This window comes from Typha latifolia, chromosome 5 (assembly GCF_019914945.1).
Source record: "Typha latifolia isolate L0001 chromosome 5, TyphaL0001v2, whole genome shotgun sequence".
In the NCBI taxonomy this organism is placed as follows: Eukaryota; Viridiplantae; Streptophyta; class Magnoliopsida; order Poales; family Typhaceae; genus Typha; species Typha latifolia.
Window position 1 is genome coordinate 16,295,718 of NC_133090.1, and position 21,637 is coordinate 16,317,354.

General features: G+C 37.5%; 2 protein-coding genes across 3 annotated transcripts in view; both read right to left on the reverse strand.

The window, feature by feature from the left end:
- LOC140788639 (uncharacterized) overlaps nt 1-18,778 on the reverse strand; it is a 34,396-nt gene extending 15,618 nt beyond the window's left edge. The window contains exons 1-25 of one of the 2 annotated variants that reach the window (XM_073137986.1): nt 17,853-18,778; nt 16,658-16,802; nt 15,510-15,782; nt 15,208-15,375; nt 14,889-15,104; nt 14,569-14,663; nt 12,680-12,854; nt 11,789-12,174; nt 10,641-10,764; nt 9,750-9,848; nt 9,599-9,670; nt 8,946-9,083; nt 8,238-8,391; nt 7,666-8,045; nt 6,649-7,094; nt 6,232-6,570; nt 5,273-5,497; nt 4,246-4,336; nt 3,906-3,983; nt 3,456-3,746; nt 3,173-3,370; nt 2,395-2,883; nt 1,259-1,420; nt 864-1,190; nt 679-761 (exon numbers count right to left, since the gene is read on the reverse strand). In XM_073137986.1, coding sequence (XP_072994087.1) covers nt 679-761; nt 864-1,190; nt 1,259-1,420; nt 2,395-2,883; nt 3,173-3,370; nt 3,456-3,746; nt 3,906-3,983; nt 4,246-4,336; nt 5,273-5,497; nt 6,232-6,570; nt 6,649-7,094; nt 7,666-8,045; nt 8,238-8,391; nt 8,946-9,083; nt 9,599-9,670; nt 9,750-9,848; nt 10,641-10,764; nt 11,789-12,174; nt 12,680-12,854; nt 14,569-14,663; nt 14,889-15,104; nt 15,208-15,375; nt 15,510-15,782; nt 16,658-16,802; nt 17,853-18,604 — 5,906 coding nt within the window. In that variant the 5' untranslated portion in view covers nt 18,605-18,778. Of the gene's footprint in view, nt 1-678; nt 762-863; nt 1,191-1,258; nt 1,421-2,394; nt 2,884-3,172; nt 3,371-3,455; nt 3,747-3,905; nt 3,984-4,245; nt 4,337-5,272; nt 5,498-6,231; nt 6,571-6,648; nt 7,095-7,665; nt 8,046-8,237; nt 8,392-8,945; nt 9,084-9,598; nt 9,671-9,749; nt 9,849-10,640; nt 10,765-11,788; nt 12,175-12,679; nt 12,855-14,316; nt 14,424-14,568; nt 14,664-14,888; nt 15,105-15,207; nt 15,376-15,509; nt 15,783-16,657; nt 16,803-17,852 lie in introns of those variants that run through there. The other variant, XM_073137987.1, reaches the window with a different exon arrangement.
- A 619-nt stretch (nt 18,779-19,397) lies between these two features.
- Nucleotides 19,398-20,132, reverse strand: LOC140789207 (transcription repressor OFP14-like). The gene has a single exon (XM_073138813.1). It carries the CDS (start codon nt 20,130-20,132, stop codon nt 19,398-19,400), a length of 735 nt encoding a protein of 244 aa, XP_072994914.1.
- Nucleotides 20,133-21,637: the final 1,505 nt, after the last annotated feature.

Genomic DNA, 21,637 nt, shown 5'->3' on the forward strand with positions numbered 1-21,637 from the left:
ACCTGCATTAAATAATTACAGGCAAGCATTGTTTACCTATAAAGCTTACATAGAGGTAAGCATATGATCATATATACAAGCATTTTACATATACACCTTGCTGATATATATGCAAGCATTATGCACCTATAAGCAGGCACTGCATATGTATAAGTCCGCATTGTAAAACAAAGCACATAAAATGGATATATCTTTTATGTGAAGATTAATTTTACTAATATTATTTCAGTGTACTAGATCCATCAACTCCAAAGGGTATTCTGGTTAATTTATATGAGATATTCTCAATCTTCACTCCTTAAACTAGAATAAGGAATACTTTAATTTGAATTTATATGTCAAATCAAATGTAATTCTCACTACCAAGGGTATTTGCGTCAATTCAAAGACAAGCAATTCCCACTTCTTATTTCTACTTTTATCTCAACTTTATGCCCTATCAAAAGTAATTATTAAACCACTATCCTAGTTTACAACCAAATACCATGTTTCCCTAGTCTAAATTAGCAGCACAATTTTAAGAGTGAGAAATGAGAATAACTAAACTATATTTTCCCTTAACCGGCAAGAAATGCCACCTTAAGTGACAACATACTTCTACTTCTAAGGTAAAACATATTTGTTTCCTTGTTGGAAGTACCTTTATTGAGTGTAATGTAAAATATGCGGTTCACCTACTTGAATTTGACACGAGCTTGAGCGTAATGTTCCATCCGAATCAACGCATGACCCCATGCATTCCAAACAGGAAAAGCATCAATCTGAAAATTGAACATCACTAATCACATTAAATAATCAGCAAAAAGATTAAAAATCAATTTTGTGGATGCCAGGTTTTGTTCCCTGGACATTTTTATGACTACCTTGCACTTTTTACAAGTGTAAACAGCCATGCTGTACCGTTCATCCAGAATTAGTCTGTCACGAAGACGGGCTGAAGATTCTTTATTAGCAATGTCATCAAGAGAAGCAGTAATTCCTGAACCCAGTAGACTCTGAAGAAGTTCTGCACGTCCTAGCCATACATCTACTTCTGCCAGAAGCTCAGACAGTTCATCCAAGTACTGACTACCAGTGCTACTGCCAGTGTCTGCAGATGTATCATCTGCATCTCTACTTCTCTCAGAATTGCTTAACAAGTCACTGGCACCAGCAAGTTTTCTTAACCGAGTTTTTGCATAAGTCAATGCCTGAAGATGCACATTACAATTATGTCAAGTCCCATTTAACCAAATAGTAGCAAATTTGTTGGGCATACCTGTACATAAGTTTCTGTAGCATGATAGGCTCGACCCATAGTTTCCATAGAAGCATCTAGAGGCAAGTGTTGAGAGCTTAGTACAATCTTCATTTGAGCAACACATAGTTCTAGAGCACCTTTGGATGCAACCAATTCATCAGAACACAATGAAAGCAGTGCCTACAGATGGATGAAAAGGTCTGAAAAGATTAGTTAAGGGAAAGTTGGAAAACAATGCAAAGTGCAAACTACTGAAATAACAAAATATACCTATTTATTTCTCCATTCATGTAGTGAACAAGAATAAAGGAACCAATACATGGGACCAAGAAAGCTAATTGTAAATGTACTTTTAGTCTTTTATAATCATTCTATGAAAGTTTATCATCATAAACATCATCACCTCCAGCAAGTTCTTCCCAACAGTATGAGGTTGGTTTGAGGCTTTGAGCAACATATAGAACTGAGGCCCCATTGAATAAATGAATATGCTGGCTATGAATTGGACATCAACAAACTAGAATTGGTGATGAGTTACCAAAAGCAAAATCAAACAAGAGAGGGGCTTGCCAAAAAAATATGATCAACTAACAAGTGGAATCGTCCATAGTTTTACTAGCAACTTTGGCTAATGTAATCAAGGAGCTACCATCCATGAGCTACTCAATAAATTGATTGAGACCAAAATTGGAAAATATGATAATCTCCTGTGTAGGCCATTGTCTTCCACCTATGAGGTATAGAGAAGCTACATAATCAAACTAGAAAATTTAGAGTTGTTTACTCTTCATGGTTGGTAAGACCCTAAAGGTATACTACAGAAACTTCCCTAAAAAGTTAAGAAACTCTAACTTGCTTTTCTCTCACTGATTATTTGGTGAAAGATGACATTTTTTATCTTCCTCAAGCTAATGGCAGTTCAAAGAGGGATCCTTAGTTTGTTGGGCAATAGGCAGCAAGGGTATAACAAAATGCTCCGTGACACTTTCAATTGTCAATTTCAGACCCAGTGTCATCACATGATTGGCATTTCTATGTAGAAGTTTTCAACCACTCCATTTTCCTTCTCTTATGCGGCTATGGAGTATCTGTATTATCAGTATATAATCAAGCATCTGATTAGGAGAGGAGAAACTACAGCATAAAGCACATACCTTGAAGAGTGTGATATCAGGAGAAGTTTCATATCTATGAGATGAGCGAGTTGCATTATCTTTATTTGGGTCTCCAGTCAGTACCCATTCCTCAGAAACAGAGACAAAAGGAAGTCGTTCTTGCCCATCAGAAGGGAACACAGAAACATGCTCCTCCTGAATGCCAGCCATTGCTTCCAAAGAAACTCTCTCTGATGATGCCAAGCCGGAATTCTTTCTTTTACGATAAGCATCCTTGGTTGTGGTCTTGTTGCCAGTATCACGAGGAGCCCATGAGAATGCTCTCCGTGCTTCTCTCTGCAGGTTACCAATGCTCTGTGCGAAGTTTGATCTAGACGGCATTCCAGATCTAGCTTTCTGTTTTGCTCTGGACCCAGAAATTGATATCCGAGGTTCTCTTGGAGCAGAACTTACATTGACAACAATTGCTTTCTTAGCATATGATAAAACTAGATTGTCGTCTCTCAAGGAAGGAATTTCTTTTAGAATCTGCATGCAGCAATCAATTGTGGTAATAGTAAAATAAGCTATATTAGTGAGTGCAGAAAAGAGCACTAAAAGATAAATATAAACAGCATTACATTTTCATGATTTTGCACTTTCAATATTTACACATCAAGCCCTCTGTTTTAGACTTTATTCTAAAAAATGCAGTAGGCCAAGGGAAACATTCAAATGAAGAATGTTCAAACTAAAAAGGAAAACAGGAATAATTAACAAAACATGAATGAATGATATCTGATGAAAAAACAGAAAAACTAGATGGACCGTATAGTACCAAAGATGCAGATTGCAGCTGCTTCATCATCAATAAAACCTCAAGGATCAAGTGAGGATGTTCATGCAGAGCAGAACAACGTTGCTGTGAGGGCAATGGCAACAAAGCTAGAACACGGAGACCCAAAGCCCATGAATTAAGCCGTGCAATCTCAGCATCTGAAAGATTTCCGACTGTACGTTTCAGAAAAAAATGCACCTGTATGAAAAGACTAAGTAAATCAAGCAGGAAAATCAGAGATGTAAGCTCCACAAATTATTGCTAGTTGGCATTATTCCCATACGAGAAGCTGCTTTGAGCGCAAATCAGTTAACAGCTGCATTGCCCCTATTGCAACAGGAAGAGCATCATCTGAATCCCGTAATGAAGAAAGAAAACGTGAAGCCTCTGCTGGGCCCCCACCGCTAAGAGGGTCTGTTGTTAGCAACTTAACGAGCTGCCTCCCCTGAAGTTCTCTCCGCAAATCAATAGATAGAGGTGCACTTTCAGCAACTTTCAGAGCAGCAGAAACAGCCCCTTTGGCAGCAAGTTTAAGTGCCAAGCCTTCTGGATCTGCCTTACAATGAGCTTCAACCTAAGAACTGAAATATTAGACAGTGTGGAATAAAATGGCATATGTTGCAACACAGGTGTAAAATCCTTTTTTTCACCTTGGAATCTGTTCATTTCAGATGATATAAATAAACAAACAAACATATACAAATACAAATTACATATGGGGGTGGGGGAGGACCTGTTGCCAACTGCTGTAATCATCATCAGCACTTAAAATATGACTATATCTCTGCAAAGCTTGCCTCCTCTGAAAAACCTGGTTATGCCCCAAAAATTATCAGAGAAGAGCGAGAAGATAACTAGACAACTCAAAAAGAACAGGTTCAGAACGGACGAAAGATAGAGGCATCTACCCAACTACCCATTATTCACAAGTCATGATATAGTTGAACATGCCTCATTCAAAATCTATATTTGACCAATTGTACTTATTTTATTTGTTTCAAGAAAGAGGTTTAAGGATAAAATTATATTATTAACTACTTGTGAAACACATTATATTCCGTGATTTCAGCTACCTCTTTCCGAAGTTGATCATTTTCTGGGAGGTGGCAACTACACATAGTGAGAACATCCATAGCAGCATTCAGATCCCATCGTTCCAGATACCTGAAATGATATATATTGAGTTAGTATTTCAAACATGAAAAAAGAATATAAGACAGTGAAAGGATGCTTCAGTGATTTCAAGCTAATATGCAATCTGTGCAACAAAAACAGGAAGAAAACATTATGCTGCTCATTTACTTGTGCTGTAGATGTATTATCTGTCTCCATCCCGACCTATATTAGATAGTATCTTCCATTCAAGATAGTCTGCTTTAACTTTTTTTCAGTGTTTCTAGCAAAGTCTTTTTAAGCCTTCCTAACCTCATTATTGCACAAGTTACCTGATTAAAATCATCTCTCCTTGTCAGTGAATACATAGTCTCCGCTGGACGTGTATTAACCATGTCAAATGGATTTCCCATATCTCACTGTCAAGTGTCGACTAACACTACTCTCATCTTGTCAGGAATATAAATGTTTCTTATGCTTGCAACAGATATAACTGTTTCTTATGGTATGCTCTTGGCAACATCAATCCATCTGAGCTTCTCATGTCAGATAAACTCAAATAGTGAATATGTTGCTTTCTAAGTTCTTACATCCCAACACTTGCATAGCTAAAATTTTAGGTTGCTTAAGAAAATTTCCTTTAGTTTAAAGGGTACGAAATTATGTCACAACATATTGAAGCCAGTTAATCTAACAATGTATCAAGATAAGAAAAACAATTACCATTTAGTATCTCCTAATAATCAAGCTCAACTTCTTATTTATTTTGACGCAAATACCTTTACGTCTACTGTTTACCATAGTACATACTTAAAATTTGTCAAGTAGATAATAGCATCTAGTAATATAGACCATCAAACCACATCTTCGTTATCCCTAGCTGCTCATCCACAACCAGTGCTAAAACTAGCAAGATAGGAAACTCAAGATAGAGTACAGCTTTGCTAGGATTAAGATATAGCAAGTTGAAAAAAAAATCCCACATACTTGAGAGCAAGTCTGGCTGCAAGCTGTTTATCTCTCAGTCGTAAACAATACTGCCAACTGGTACTCCCAAAACTACAGGCTCCAAAGCCATGAAGTTGTCCACTAACTGGACTACTCTCCTCTCCGCGTTCGATTATTAACTGAAGTAACTGATCAGATGCTCCATTGCGCAAACAGCGATCAGATAGAGCAAGAGCATCCATTATCTTTCCTTCATTGATTAACCTGCATAATAAATGCAATTCTACACATCAGATATGAAGCAACAGAACAATACTAGTATTGACTTACAATTATATGCTTGAACCTGCAGAGATATGAGCAGCAACTTTCACAAAATAGGCAATTTTAGATGGCTTTCTCCATTATTGGCCAAGGAATTAGGCTAAGTTTCATATGAGCTTGAAAATAAGCTAATAAAGCTATATGATTTTCTTAATATGCTGATACCAGTCATGTCTAGGGCCATTTTGGATGCCTGCAGTCCTGCGGTGGGTAACGGAGTTGTCTTTGAGAAAAGCTATCATGATCTATTAAAGAAAAATACAAGCTTCTAATTGATGCAAGTTAGCTGCAACATCACTCGAACAGAATTACTGTTTTAAGTTTAATAAATTCTATGATGAAATAGATCCCATTTAATTTATTATGCCACAAATGGTATTGCACGATGCAGATGTCAAAGAGGACCTTTGTGCCCTACCAATTTTAAGTGACATGACATATTTACTAACTTTCCTTACTAATTATGATAATAGTCTTTGCAGTGTTTGCCAGAGTAATATAATAATTATGATTTGCATAACAGATAAACCTAAGGCAGCTTGTAGCGCATCTTAATACAAGAATAGGGCAACCACAAGAAAAATGGAAAAGAAAATCTCAGAATACTATGTTCCTTGCAAGTTCCACATGAAAGATATAAATGTTTGATTATGAATAAATTAACATAATAAAACCTTTCCACGGCTTTTTGATATGGCCCTTCATTTTCCCAGTCAAATGAAACGTAAACTGTTGGATCAACTTTGACATCCTCGAGTACTGACGAGTCTAGCCAGGAATCAGAAACTTGATAACCTTCCATTATAGTTTCAGACAAAGTTGAAGTAACATGTCCACTGGAATCATCAACTTCCGAATCAGCGTCACTTTCTGGTTCTCGAGCCCGTTTCACAGAAACTTTCCCTTCATGTTCAGATACAGCAATGTCATCAGCACTTTTAGCTGCTATTGCAGACTCAGATACTCTATGGAGATTAGATTGCATCTGGATCCAGCGGTTCAGTGTTGGAAACCTGGTATAAGCATTGGAGGTCAATAAAAAGCAAATCATTAAAAGCTGGAAAATCAATTTTGACATTGGCCATCATTACCTCTCTGATTGATCAAGAGCAAATTCGTAGAATAACCTTTCAGTATCAGGTGCTTGCACCAATGCCTCATTTAGGGAACTTGAAAGAGACTCACTATCAGTAGACAATATGCTACTTCCAAAAACACAAGCCAAAACTGCCCTCACTGGAGAGAGTTTAGCCAAGTGTTTCACTATATTCAGCTGAAGAGGATAAAGTGAGTTTAGATGAGTTGTTTCTGATGAACAGGACAAATTGCTCTTTGCCAAAGGTACTTTGTTTTGTAAACTCATCCTAGAAAGAGAAGGTAAATCTGGAATGCAAGCCCAACCATGACCAGATTGTGGAGGAAAAACTGGTGGTACACAAGCTGATATAACTTCATGCACAAAATCTACGCCCATAACATCAGCTACCTTTCCAGCAGCATCAGAGCTTCCACGCTCAAAGACTAGACGAGTCAGTAGCTACAAGTTGAAAAATAAGAGTGTCAAGGAATAAACGATTTACATAAGAAAATGTTGTAACACAATAGTTGTTAGGATGCGCCTTTCTACTGATTGCTTCAAAGAAAAACATTTGAATCTTCTAAGATGAAACTAAAGGTAACTTCTTGACAACTGTAGCATGGAACAAGAATGAATGAATGTAAAAGTTTCCTGTTTCAATGATTCCCTTGAAACTTTTTTCATCATTACATGACTTGGCTTTCATTTGCTTCTCCCCATGGAAATGGGGCAAGGAAGAAAGAAAGGATAAATCAGTGATGACATGCAATTCAAAATGAGTTATTTAAAGTTTTAAATATATTATATGAAGGCTAGAACACTATTAACAACATATTTTGCAATGAGAACACTCTCGGCTATTCCTTGCTCAAAATAAACAATATTTCTACATAAGCAGGTCGGTGGTTTAATAGTAGGAGGCCTCTAAAAGAAAATGTTGATGCCAAATTGCACATAATATATGAACTAAGACAGATATACAGGATTGAGACTAGCAGGAAAAATATCAAACATGTATATGTGGTCTTACATCTTTCGGCCATTCGTATACTAGTGAGAAAAAGTTGAAATCATGAGTTGTGTCGATTCCATCAACTATATCACCAATCGTCGCAATGTATATTACAAAGTTTGAAAGATATGTAGATGACTTGGCAGTAACAGGGCTGAAAAACCTTCTCCCAGAATCTTTCATGTCGTATCCAGAAATAACAACACTATTTTCAGAGGATGCAGGGTCAGTTGATGATGGTTTAGGTGCTCGTCTGCTTGCTGGTTTGACAACTCGAAGTCCAAGTCCCATAACTACTCCCTTCTCAGAACTCAAAGAAGATCTCTTGTCATAGTTGAACCCTTCTTTTGTATCTGCATCTTCATCAGCAACAGCTCTTGCAAGATTGTGAAGCTTACCTGAAATTATGAAAGATTTAGACTGGAGTCCAAGTAACACCACAAATATTTGACAATATGACAGGCAAACATTGGAGTCTAGGGAGGGCGAGCCATAGAAGAACCCCCTTTCTGGATAGGCGATATCTATGAAGGTAACACAATATCTAGATTGTGCAGACAGGTTTAACTCAATGTGTCCTATTTAGTTACCACTCAAGAACTGCCGTTTCCCTTTATGAGCATCATCAATCATCTGATGTAAAATCACAAGAGCACGTTGCCTTTGTCCTACTCTGATAGGTTCCTTTGATGTTGAAGCACCAACTCCTTGAACAAAAGCTTGCTGAAGGTATGGTGCTTTTTCCTAATTAGACATCCAGAAGCCATCAATAAAGCACAGATTGACAAGAAAGGGCACAGTAAATTATATAATATACTTCAGCAAAGAAGCTGGCAACAATTTTTTACTTCATAGTCATTCCAAAAATTTGTGAAAAGAAACGAAATGAATACTTAGAAGGACATCACATGATCAATTTTACTTATGGGATAGATAAATAATAGAGTCTGGAAAGAGGCAATTTGGATGAAATTTAGAGCTATGATATCAGTGTAAGAGGACATTCATGACTATTTATTCTCCCAGTTCCAAAATATGGAATTTCCTTTTAATAGATGAAGGATTTTCAAGACTCAATGAAATAGTATAATGGTTTATATAAGCAAACACCATGAAGATCACAACAAATAATTTTCTAGATTCATTATGGACAAATTGTAAAGGCAGATGAAAACAGAAGAATAACCTATGAACAAGTAGGGTGCACAAAACAATCTTAACAGAGAAAACAATATAAAATAAACAAACAAAAAATACCACGAACATTACTTATCTACTAGATGATCAAGAAAGCTAACCTCTTCCAAGAGATCATGAAGGCATTGAAGGGTGCGCCTTGTTACAGATATTACAGCAACTTCTTGAATTTGATCCCAGTAGGTGGTACCCATCTTTGGTGAGCTTCCTGGAAATATCTCAGATAACATACTCCTTGCCTGAAAATGACAAATCAATTGTGTGTGATAAAAGATCTGCTTATATTAATGCCAGCATAAGGCCCATCGGGTTGCCTTGAATTTGCTGATTTCCGTTTCCATGAGAAAAACAGAATCAGAACCCAAAATATTTCTAGGGTAAAGAATTAACAGCATACAGCACTAATAAAAGTCAGTGTTTAAAAATTCTAAGTTCAAGATAGTATAAATTAGTCATCTCGAATGGACAGATAGTTAGCACATGAACGGACAAAAATATGCAATAAGTAGTGTCTTCTGTAATGTGTATTCGTAAGCTGAAAAGAAAATCATAGCAAAAAATGGAAGATAAGATAAGAAAAGTTTAAGCCAGAAATTGAAAAGCACAACAAAATGGACAAGCAAAGCTTAGTGAATAGTAAAATCCAGGCTCAAAAAGTTGCTGACCAGAGGGAATATCTCTTTTGAGAAATTACTAGGCCTGATTATCATTTAATCAAATTGATGAAAAATCAAAAGCAATCATTGATACTTGCCTGATCAAGAAGTAATCTGCACATATCCACAGATCTAGCAGAGGTGGCAGCAACATCAATGTAAAGAAGAATCTGCACAAACAATTCTATCAGCTGGGAATGAAATTATCGTGGGACTACTAGAAATAGATAGGAAAGGCCAAAAACTCACAGTAGCTAAAGGTCCAAGCTGAGCACGGAAGGATGAAATATCTAACTCCTGCAGAGCATTTGGAGTCCCTTCTGCAACATGGGAAACAGCATCCTCAACCTAAAAGGAAGCTGCTAGACAAGTCACTTGAAATAGTAATCATAAAAATATTACTGTCACTCCATTGCAATATCAGGTAATCAACATGTCATGAAACAATTCAAGGGCATGAGAAGAATGAAGAATAGAAGCTTAGACCTAAGAAGTGGGAATCTATTCAGTTCATGACAAAGATGATCTCTAGCCAAAAGGTACTTAAGAGCAGAGATGAACTTGCATAAATCCCAACTTATTGTCATGCAACCTGACCTTATATTGGGAAAACAGAAACTCCAGAATTTTAACCTGACATACAAATTGTGAATGAATAAGGAAGAAAGTAAAGTTTACTTCATAAGAGGTTCCAGATTTCTTCAACAAGGTGTATATATGTAATGTATGTGTTAAACTTATAACGAAACTAAACAGATGATTTGTCATATACAAGTTTACTCACACTGGATCTTCCAAAAGAGGCAACCAGGATCACACAAGTAACACTTCTGAAGGAAAGTGTTATACTGTTAGCATGTGTAGAAGTATAAGATAGATATCCCCTCAAAGTCAAAATGATATTGCATAAGGTCTAGTCATAATCAAAAAACAAACAATTGGTGCTGTAGATATTGTTGCAACATTGAATGGTTGCAAATTTTGCTTCTTGTACAAATTGGACTAATATATTGCAGTCTGAAATATTGATCATAGATACTAACAAGAAAATGAAAATGTATTAGATGTAAGCCTTGGCTAGAAACGGCACTCATTGACAAACATCAAATTAAAACTAGTTCAGAATTTAAGAAAATGTACCGATGCTCTTCTAAAAGCACCAGCTACCCATTCAGCAAGCTCAAGAGCTGCTTTATCTTCAGGAGGTAAAGAAAACCGCCGGACAGCTTCTTCTCCAATATCATACTTCGCCTTTTGCATGCACCTGTTCACAGCACAATATCGTTAAGATTATTGGAGGAAAAACAACGTGAACTATTTATCCTTGGTGTCCTCTCCACAATGTATAGAGGGCCAAAATACCTCAGGACTTGAGAAGGTTGACAGTAAGTTAAACAAAAAAAAAGGTGTGCATTTTGGGGCTCAGAATGGAAAGAAATCATCGAATGGCTCTCTTTGAGTGCTCAAATAAATGCTTACTTTTCAAATTTTCATATATCCATGTTAGTTGATCACTACTGAACATAAAACACCAAAATTAATCTATAGGATCTGGAAGACATTTTGGATGAGTGGAAGATTGATTTTAAGGAATTTGATGACACAGTCCCCATCCTCATCAAAGGATACTAAAAGTTTACAACTGATTATGCAGGGTCCCAGTGGAAAAGAGAAAGCAGATTAAGGTACGAGTAGTTGCACACAAAATAAGATATATGCTACCAGACATGAGACAAATAAAGTCAAGGTCTGGTTTGTGATATCAAATGATAATACATAGTGCCTCATCAGAAGAATATTAAATTTGTTTTTTCTCTTCTTCATACATTCAGTAATGTTAGTTCAGTTAATCCCCAGTGTGCTATTTTGCTCCTTTAAGTAATTTCGCTAACCTCTGTCAAGTGCCAACTGAATTCAACATTATTGGTGGTTTGGTGATCTGTACCCTCTTAAATATTTAAGGACCACTCAAGCATACGAAGAACAGTCCTGTTGAGTGTTAATCTCCTAATGATAGCATATTTCCCCCACAACAATAGTATGACATATGAACTGGAAGTTCTGATATTATAATTGCAAGGAATGAAAACTATAAAATAATCATATCAGCCACCAAGATTATTATGCCACAAGTTCAAACTGATATGAATATCAGTTCTCACTTATCAGGTTTTGACTACACAGAATTAAAGAGAATCTAGATGGTAGAGTTAGAAAGATGTAATTAAGTAATTAACAACATGAAAGTATGAAACTAAGCTGAGAATGCATGTTTAAGAAAAACTCACAAATTCAACAACTTGGAAGGAGCTGCACGTAAAATAACTAAAGCCTCCTTCCAACTCCACTGGCGTTCAGATAAGGGCCGAAGGCGTTGCAAAATGGATAAACGCCAATCCCAGTCCTCAATAAAATGTCTAGCATTTGAAAGTCTCCATTCTAAGGCCTGTCTTCCAGCATTTTCCAGACCAGTGTTTAACATATGCTCTGTTTCAGGGCCTGTTGCTGGGAGATTATGACGCAGTATGTCAAGTAGAAGCCCAGCAAAAGAGATCACCATCTTATTACCCCCTTCAGATGAACTAGTGTGATCTATCCGTATGGTCGCTTGATCCATAGTAACAGATATTTCATCCATATGTAACATTGACAATACAATGCTCACCATGAACAACTGCAAAAAAAAGGTACACAATGAAATTAATATGTTAAAAAAAATTAAGTAAGATTGAAAGTCGATATGTTTCTAGCAAATCATGATACTACAACAACTTCCAAATTGTTGAAAAGATTAAATCATTAAAGCAGCAGAAGCATTATTGAAGCTTGAATATAAATAAAATGAAGCGGCATCTTAATTCTTAACAATGCATAACAAATTTTCAGCAAACTCCATCATTAGTGGACAGCATAATCTATGTAAGATTTTAAGGCCATGACAATCTTAAATTTGGTTTAAATTATTATGCAGATATTCCATGACCAAGCAAGAAACAAATAAATACTTCTCATTTTCATCCATAATCAATAAAATGGGACTAATTAGGATAAATCATTCATAAAAGGCTAGTGCAGAACTTCATCCAGAATACTGTTTCTTTTGCAAGCAAACACAACATGATAGGCATATTGTAAACAGAGGATCAAATTGTAAAAAATAGAAAATAAAGACTACCAACCTTCCGTGAGGAATTTTTGATAGCCTCCATGTGATTTTGCATCTCTCTCAAATATGATACAGCAACACGAAATTGGTAATCATTTTCATCACCAAGACATTGTTCAATTGCTCCCAAGGCAAAAACAGCTGACTCAAGAACATATCGCATGTGCATTAGTTCAATGTCTTGCATCCTGTCATAGACATCTAAGAACATCAGTAACTGAAAAAAAAGGATAAATTTTCAGGACAGTGAAATTGTGAAGGATATCTTAAACAACTAAATATTTGAATGACTTGCATATTTTATTGTTGGAAACATCTCCTATTTATGATCATCATGTTAATAAGATCATAAATATTTGTACTGCATGTTGAGGATACATGATGCAACTCATGCGACAAAGGATGACCAATGGTGATCCCAAGCTCATTCCAGGGAGTACTTGCAAGTAGCAATAGAGAGCACAAAAAAGAAAGAGGTCATGTGTATCGTTGAACTCCAAAAGCCCAATGGTCCAATGCTCCAATTGCCTTAAGTTGGCACTCAAATGATCATACTCTTCCGTTCCAGAAAGAGAACCAAGTTGGTATTTTGCATAATTTAGTAAACAAGGTCGAGTTCTATTGAAAACCTAATGGCAGAAGTTCTTTCACCTGTTCTATGGGAAAGCAAGGGTCTTACTAAACTTCTTGGACCACCAAGAAATATTCGAATTTACTAGCTCTACATCACAAGACTTCAGTGCTAGCTTGGACAACTAGAAGTCAACAACAAAGCCACCAGTGCTCATAGATTTATGGAGCAACCAAATTCTGTTAGACTTCCCTAATTAGATACAGAAAATGTGAAACCCAAATATTGTTGTAGCTTCCTTGTAGTTTGTGGTACTGTGGTGAACCATCATGCCCCATAAGAAACCTGTTTGTTCCTTACATGCAAGGTTTAGGCAAAAACTGCCTTCAGTATACTACTACACTACAAGTTGAATCTCCAAGTGTCCATGAAGTCATTCATCAATATTAACCTTAGAATCTTGCCGAGCAATGCTCACATATCTATTACAAGCTATAGATGCATAATAGATTAAAGTTTGAAATTTAATGCAGACATAGAAAAGTGGTGTTTCTTCCACTCGAAATTTATAATTGATAATTCATAGGGGTGAACTACCCATATATAGGTACTGAACCCCACAGGTCTAAAACTTGGGTTCTTGGAGTTCAATCAACTTAAACAAGATTGAAAGCAAGCACTATACTAAGGATTGCAGGTCAATTCATTTCAGTAGTTCCAACCTAAATTGCTTAAGGGATTCAAAGAGTTCTGTAAATGTCAAAACCAAGGTTTCCAACAACTTACAGTAATGAATACTGTTTCCACTAAATACATAGTCCAATCTTGGTGAAACAAAGATTTCCACCTCAATTAGGGTTCAATCTTTGCAGAGTAGAGATTCTTTCCTTTTCGAGGTAATATTTAGGGTGAATAGGAGTATAGGACTTCCTGCCAAATTTATAGTCAAGACTGATATAACAGATGTTTCTGCCTGTCATACGGTTTCAAAATATAAGTCTTTTGACGACTTTCTGCCAATAATTCAAATGGGGTGTAGGTTCCAGCACAGGGTCATTCCTGAATATTTAAATCCTTGCCTCAGTACAAGTACATCATGTGACCTTTGAAGCAAAGAGATTGTCCAATTCTTTGTTTTTGACACAGCAGATATCAATAATCAAAAAGTTGGCGCCTCAGTTGGGTGCTCTGTTGGTTGAGCCCAAGATATAGAGGTAGAATTCCGCCACAATAAGAAAAGAAGGAAAATAATTATAATTTAGCATCCATAGTGATTTAATAAAAATGTAGAATAGCAAATAACAGTATTATCAACATATCCAAATGCGCACCTCTTCCAAGCAGCTGATGTCGAAGCTATTGGTTGCATGCTAATAATCTCAATAGCATCTTGAAATTTAATTCCTGGAACTACATCAAACAAGACCTAGAAGAAGATTTCTCATGTCAAAATCAATTGGAATCCGCTATCTGTAAACCACTTCATGTTCTATATAATGGAAACAAGATGGCAGGTGAAGCTTGCTTTGATCTGGAAAGTAATCATCAGTTCCATAATGAAGAACAATTGAGCAATTAATAGAACTTCTTAAATTATATTGCTGATCACAGAGTTATATTATAGGACTCTAGCATGAGAACACAAACTCACCCTCATAGGAGTTTGAACAGCTAACCGTTCAAGTATAAAGTTTTCTACAAAAGGGTCAAGAAGACCAGCATCACTTTCATCCTCAATATGCACTTTTCGGGAAAAAAGCAATGAACTTTTTGAATTCCATGGCCGTCCAGAATTCACACTGGCAACATAGTAGGCAAGATCCAGGTGAAAGCATAAGAGATCACAAAGATACTCCACGCATGATATCTGTCAAGGGACACTGTGACATTTATTCATGTGATCTTGCCATGTAGAAATGGGAAGGTGACAAGAGTAAAATATAATATTGCCAAAATAGAAAAAGAATTACCTCATCTGTTTGCTTCCCATAATGAGAATATTCTTCTAGTTGCAAAACCTGTGATTTACTTGTCCATAAGAGACGCATTAATTTTCTTCGCAATGCTGTCTTACCGGATAACAGATCCCACCCTAAGACAGCTACCAGAGGATGAAGAAGGGGAAAGAGTGAAAGAACCTGCACAACCACATGCTTCCGGTTACCAGAAAATAGAAATATTTAACACATTAAAATTGTAGAATGCTAAAGAAAGATATAAGGACAAAATGGTAGCTTTCAAATGCACACAAGCAGTAAAGTATACCACATACATCACTAGCCTCTTGAAGTTCTTCCCTCTGAATAGCAGACAGAGAAGTATCCATAATAGATTCGAGCACATGTGTTCCAGATGTTCGTGCATAATGGTAGAGGTCTTTCAAGCAAGATTTGAATACCACACTTGAAGACATTTTTCCATCTGAGCTAGTGGCCTTTACCAAGGCTAATGTCTCCAGAAATCTTTTGAGTGGGAGAGGAATAGAGTTGATGTCAGAAATTCTTTGTTGTTCGATTTCCTCAACAAGCACTTCATCCTGAATGAGCTAGAGAAGAACAGAATCAAAGTATTAGATAGCACTATAGCACTTCATGTACTGACTATCTCTAAATCTCAGCTGTTGAAAAGGCTATGTGAAGGAACAACATAAATCATTGTAGTTAAAGACTGTAAAATGAGTTTCTTTGTATAGAATGCTACTTTGCAACACCACCACCATCGAGAACAACTAAGCATTTAGTCCCAGCTATACAGGGTTGGTTATTTGATGCTTTCCCTCTATTCCACGACTAGTGTACATTATAATTTATGAGAAGCAAGGTTTTAAAAGACTGTAGGTGGTAGGCGGTAGACGGGGGGTGGATACAAGAACATGTAATGCTTAGAAGCTAGGCGGGTGCTTAGGCGGGCATCCAGAATTTAAGACGGTTAAAAAATAAATAAAAATAATAGTTAGAAAAGAGATTAAAATTAATACCTACAATCTAAACAATATACTAATGTATTCTTGTTACAAAATATATCAAGCTATTCGAACCCACTATTCATCAACATGTACAATAATTTTGAATTTTAAAATCAATCTGCATATTAAAATATGATATGAAATGCTAAGGCGATCACTTAGACAGGACCTAAGTGACGCCTAATTATATTCTATTAAAGGCGGAAGCCTAGGGATTAAGGTAAAAGTTTTAAAACAATGATGAGAAGCAACCAAAAATCAAGAAAAGCTTGTGAATCTAAATTTGTATAAGTGTAAAATAATCCTGAATACTGGTACTAGTAGTCCAGTAAAAGCTCACACATGCAGGTCATGTTTTGAGATAGCACAAGAGAATACCACTATACCAGGTGCATCATAACAAAGAGAGAAGTAAAGTAAAAAATAGCAATAAGTAATTGGCACAATCTTCATACCTGAATCATCTGTGCAAGCTGCTTGCAGTTGGACATTAGCACTTGAGCATACATCAAAATCATTTTATTTTGTGCATCAGCCCATGCCTCTCCATAAAGAGATGTTCCCGACCAAATTTTCTTGATGACTTTTCTCAGGACAGTCCTACAAGAAAAACTTTTTTCCTGAAGAAATACTTATTCAACTAAAATCCATTGTGCCTCAATAGAACCACCCATAGCCCAATTGCATTACTTTCTCAAAAATGATACTGTTACTTTGTTAATCATGATAATAAACGGAAGAGGTTATTATTTTCATAAATATCTCCTAATGTAAATTGAGTGGGTGTTTGGCTGCTAGAAAGTGAGGAAAAAAAATAGTCATCTACATAAACTTCTCTACTTTTGATGTTTGGTTTAAAAAATAAACTAAAGAAGTGATTTCTCTACTTACCAAAAGTAGCTACGCTTCTTCATTGTGACTTCCCGCTTTGAAAGGAGAGAGTCACATTGAAGTTAGTTAATTTATTGAATTCCACTTTCTAGCTACACCCTAAGGATCATCATCTCTATTATCATTTTGTTATTAATATTATTCAATTTACTAATCTATCTATTGATTTTTTTCATTTATTTATTTATTTATGGAACTGCAAGATAGACATTTGGAGGAACAGCTTAATCTAGACCACTTGAGGAACAGCTTATGTATGTCAATTTTCAAAGATATAGGTAAACCACCTAAAGAACAGCTTATGTATATGAAATAGGTAAGCAGACTAAATTGAGGGACAGTTAGGTAATAATGGATCAAGAACCGCATGTTGCAAAAATCAAACAGCTACAACAAAATATTTTCAGTAAGTAAAGAAGAGGCGAAAGGCCTTTATTGAACAACCTTTATAGTTTATACATGAAAATGAACTAAGGTTATCCCAGCTGATCTAGTGTCACTATTAGTTCTTATCAACCAAACCAAACAAAGTCCAGATTCTAGACTGCAAACTTCAGTGAAATCTTATCTGTATTAGGCGTTTATAGAACTGAAACTTTTTTATCATGACCATGGACTTCAGGTACTCTAGGAAAATATTTTCTGGATACGGGTAATTATTCCTAAAAGACATACGTCTAAAAGACATTAACAGAAAAAATGAAATAGCGGCAAAAAGAACTACAGGTTGCACGAATGATATTTTCGCAAATAACTTACTTGTACTCGGTCTGTTCTACTCCATAATCAAGATGAAGATGCCGAAGATGAGAAAAAGCTCCCTCGAAATCATCATCCTCCAAACATTTCTTTATAGCATCCAAGTGTGCCAACTGAAAGCTCCTCTGTATTCGACCAAGAACCTTGACACCCTGATGAGACGAACTCAACCCCTCCTCCACTTCATTCCCCACACTGGCCGCGACATCGGAACCAAACGAATCCGACAACCGCACCTGCTTTTGAACATTCTCACACAACGCATCAAAAACCTCCGCGTGATCAAGAAAAATCCGCCGCAGATGCTTCAACTCCTCCTCGGACACCAAAGGAACATCATCACCCTTTAATCTTCTCAAACCTAAATCTAAGATCCTATTCAAAACCTTAAAAGAATCGTTATCTACAGAAGTAATTTCCGACGATTTAGACAAGACGATCTGTATCAACAAAAGAAACTCGGCCTTCAAGCGAAGGATCTCCGAATCGGAGTTCCCGATCGAGGAGGTGGATTCGTAATCTGTGAGCTCGAGGGCGGAGAGCCATGCGAGATGGGAAGGAGAGGAGCAGGTGGGTGACCAGAGAACGCCGTCGATTCGACCGCCTTCGAGGACGATGGTTCGTAGGAACGCGAGGGCGAGGTCAGGGTTCCTCCTCCGGAGACTGAGGAGGGAAGCCCTTAAACCTTCGAATTGGCCAAGGAAGAGGTGGTTCCCGGCGACTCTGGAGAGCAACGCAATCTCCTTCTCCATGGATGGGTGACACAGGATGGCTAGGGTTAGGGCTCTTCAGGTGGGGGAGGAGGTCGAAGCCATGATTCGTTCAAGCTCTCTCTTGTTCTCGGTTCGTAGAAGCACGGGTTTGGACGTTACTCGTCAAGGAGAGGAGGGAGAAGCCAAGGACTCGGGAGAGAAGAGAGGGAAGGAATCTCGAGGCACTCCCAGCTTTCGGATCGGACCCTTAACCCGGTTTCGTATTGGACCGGATACTGGATCCGGTAACCATTTGGGCCTCCACTCGAGTTTAGCGTTTAAGGTATATAGGTTAGTTTTCAGATCATTTATTTGTCTCTTGCTGCAAGACGCTGTCGAATTTGGTTAGAATTATGTTTAAAGGACCTCTTATTCCATTAATCTTTGAATGGTCAACGGGTTAGTGTTTCGATGTCGATTGGTCAATCAGTTAAGCTCCTCGACAGTCACCCTGCCGTTCGTTGGATCGCGTGCTTAAGCCGTTCTTTAAAACCTAGATCCATTTGCTATGTAGACTGACTCAATAATGGAGCATGCACAGAGCTACAATCTTTATAAGAAATGCTCATAAATAATTAGGGTCGATCAAACCCATTTTATAGTCATAGATTTGAAGCATCTACGTCTACCAATTCAAAGGTAAAAATTTTGTTTAAAAAAAAAAAACTAATACATAATATTACTCGTATCGTATATCATATAATTACCATATCTACAACTGGAAAATAAGCTTGTGGGGCCTCCGGAACCACCAACCAACGCTTTCCACGTCAGTCTACGACGGGAAATGACGTCAAGTTGAGACCGCCACCACCTCCTCCTCTCCTTCTCTCTCCACCTTCTTCAGCTCCTTCTTCCGACTCGGTTTATTCTCTCTCCTCCCTTGAAAACTAACACTCAAATCCACGAACGCCCGCAGAATAAATTTATGCACGCGTTTGTCATTAAGCTCCAAGTAGCAGAACAGCAGCTCCTCCATGAAATCCCAATCCAATGGACAGTATTTATCCACGTGGCGCGCATCCACCATCTCCTGCATGGATCGCCGGAAATCCTCGTAGGGCTCCTTCGAGAAGGTCATCACCGCCACCCCGTCCCCCGTCGACGACGACGAAGACGAGGACAGCGACAGAGATTCTTCGACGACGGAGCTCGACGCGCTTTTCGACACGAAGAAGCGATCAGAAGGCCGGATCGGGCGGTCGGTGTCGTACCGCGGGGGCGACGAGCTATCCGACGAGGCGTCGTCGGTCGGCGAGTTATAATCCCCGTCGTTGACGTAGAGCGAGCGGAAGTTGTCGAAGAGGAAGCGGTCGACGTCGGAGAGCGTGGCGGCGTGATCGCCGGCGGCGTCGCGGCTCTCGGCGAAGGATGGGGTTTTAGGGTACTTGCATGCGGAGAGGAACCAACTGGCGGTGGAAGTGGTGGTGGTTGGGTTATTCGGGAGGTGAATAGTTGGAATCTTCTTGAGTTTCTTGGAGAAGTAGAGTTGGAGTGATCTGTGGAGCTTCTTCTTCTTCTTCCCCATTTGAAGATCTTGTTCTTAATTCTCTTAGCCGAGAGAGATCTAGTAGGTGGATCTTTTGGCTTCTTATTTATGTAAGGATGACTTATACTAAACGTTTTAGGTTTTGGTGGGGGTAATTAAATTCTAGTTTTCTTTAGTTTTATGATACCGGAATGTTACGTTAGTTAATTTTGATTGAGAGGTTTTCATAATTTTATGAGACTGGAAACGTTACATTTTGATTACTAATTAACCACTCTGTGGTCAATGATCTATATCTGACTTTGCTATCCTTTGCATGTGGATGTAATATATTTTGGAGTAAGAACAATAAAATGAAAAAGATTAGTTTTATTTTATTTTATTTTTTTTAATCTAGGAAGCTTTGCTTGATTAATATCATAGGACTTTAAAGAGTCAAAAACTAACATGAGGAATCCTATGGGCTTTAGCTCATAACATGGAGCAAACTGTGGAAATGGAGATTTAAATGACAGAATCCATGTGCCAAATCTTTAAATAACTCACCCAATTTTGACTCACAGAGCTGGCCTATTGAATCCTTGCATGTGCAATTAGCTCAAATCTAGAATAATTTTAACAATTCTTTTTTTTTTAAGAAAAAGGAACAAGTAATAACCCACATTAAACTGCTAATTACAACATAATTATGACAGTTAATGGGAAGATTAAATATGTATTTCTCTGTGGCATCCAAATCCACGGTCTTTTCCAAACCCATTCATCTTGTATCCCACCAAAAGGTGAGTCAGGATCAAAGGCAAAGTAACAATTGATCCAAAATGTTCCACTCTGTTAGCTATGTTCAAGTCCTTTGTCACAACCCCAGGATCAAAGGCTATGTTCAAGTCCTACATTTCCTGGTTGACTTCACACCCAAGTCAACGTCGTCTTCGTCCCCCTCAGCAACGTTGGCTCGCTATCACCTCTCCATTTCGTCGATCCCTCGTCTCAAACGTTCTCCCTGTAGATTAATTCCAACCATTTATTACTATAGCTTGGGTAATGCAACACTGGCATATTTCTATCTCAGTACAAGACTAATACGAGTGCGAATAGAGACATGCATATGAGATTTAGAAGCGGATAAAGTTCAGGATAGGATGTTACCTGAGACGGAATCCACGAATTGGTCATTAATGAATAGCTTGGTGCGAACTTTATCTCCGGTACCTTGTAGATATACCCTGAATTAAGTTTCTTATTCTCAAAGATATCCCTTCTTCTTTCTGTGTTGTGGGAGAGAAGATTTGATGTGTGTGTGTGTATATATATATATATATATAGTTTGTTTTGAAGTTGATAACTGTAAACTATGTCGTCAAAGGAGAAGGGTGATGCATCTAGATGAACAAAACTGGAAGAATACAAGTTGGTGGTCTTTTAATAATTTGCCTAATGATTTTAATAGAATTTTCTCTTTCCAAGTTCGAACAAGATGGGTATAAGAGAATGTCTCTTTTTGACAAAGCCGCGTCTTGTTCAAACAAACTATGGCACTTAAC

Bases quoted from the DNA above. Each gene is read 5' to 3' on its own strand.
- LOC140789207 (XM_073138813.1), bottom strand. From the start codon at position 20,132: ATGGGGAAGAAGAAGAAGAAGCTCCACAGATCACTCCAACTCTACTTC.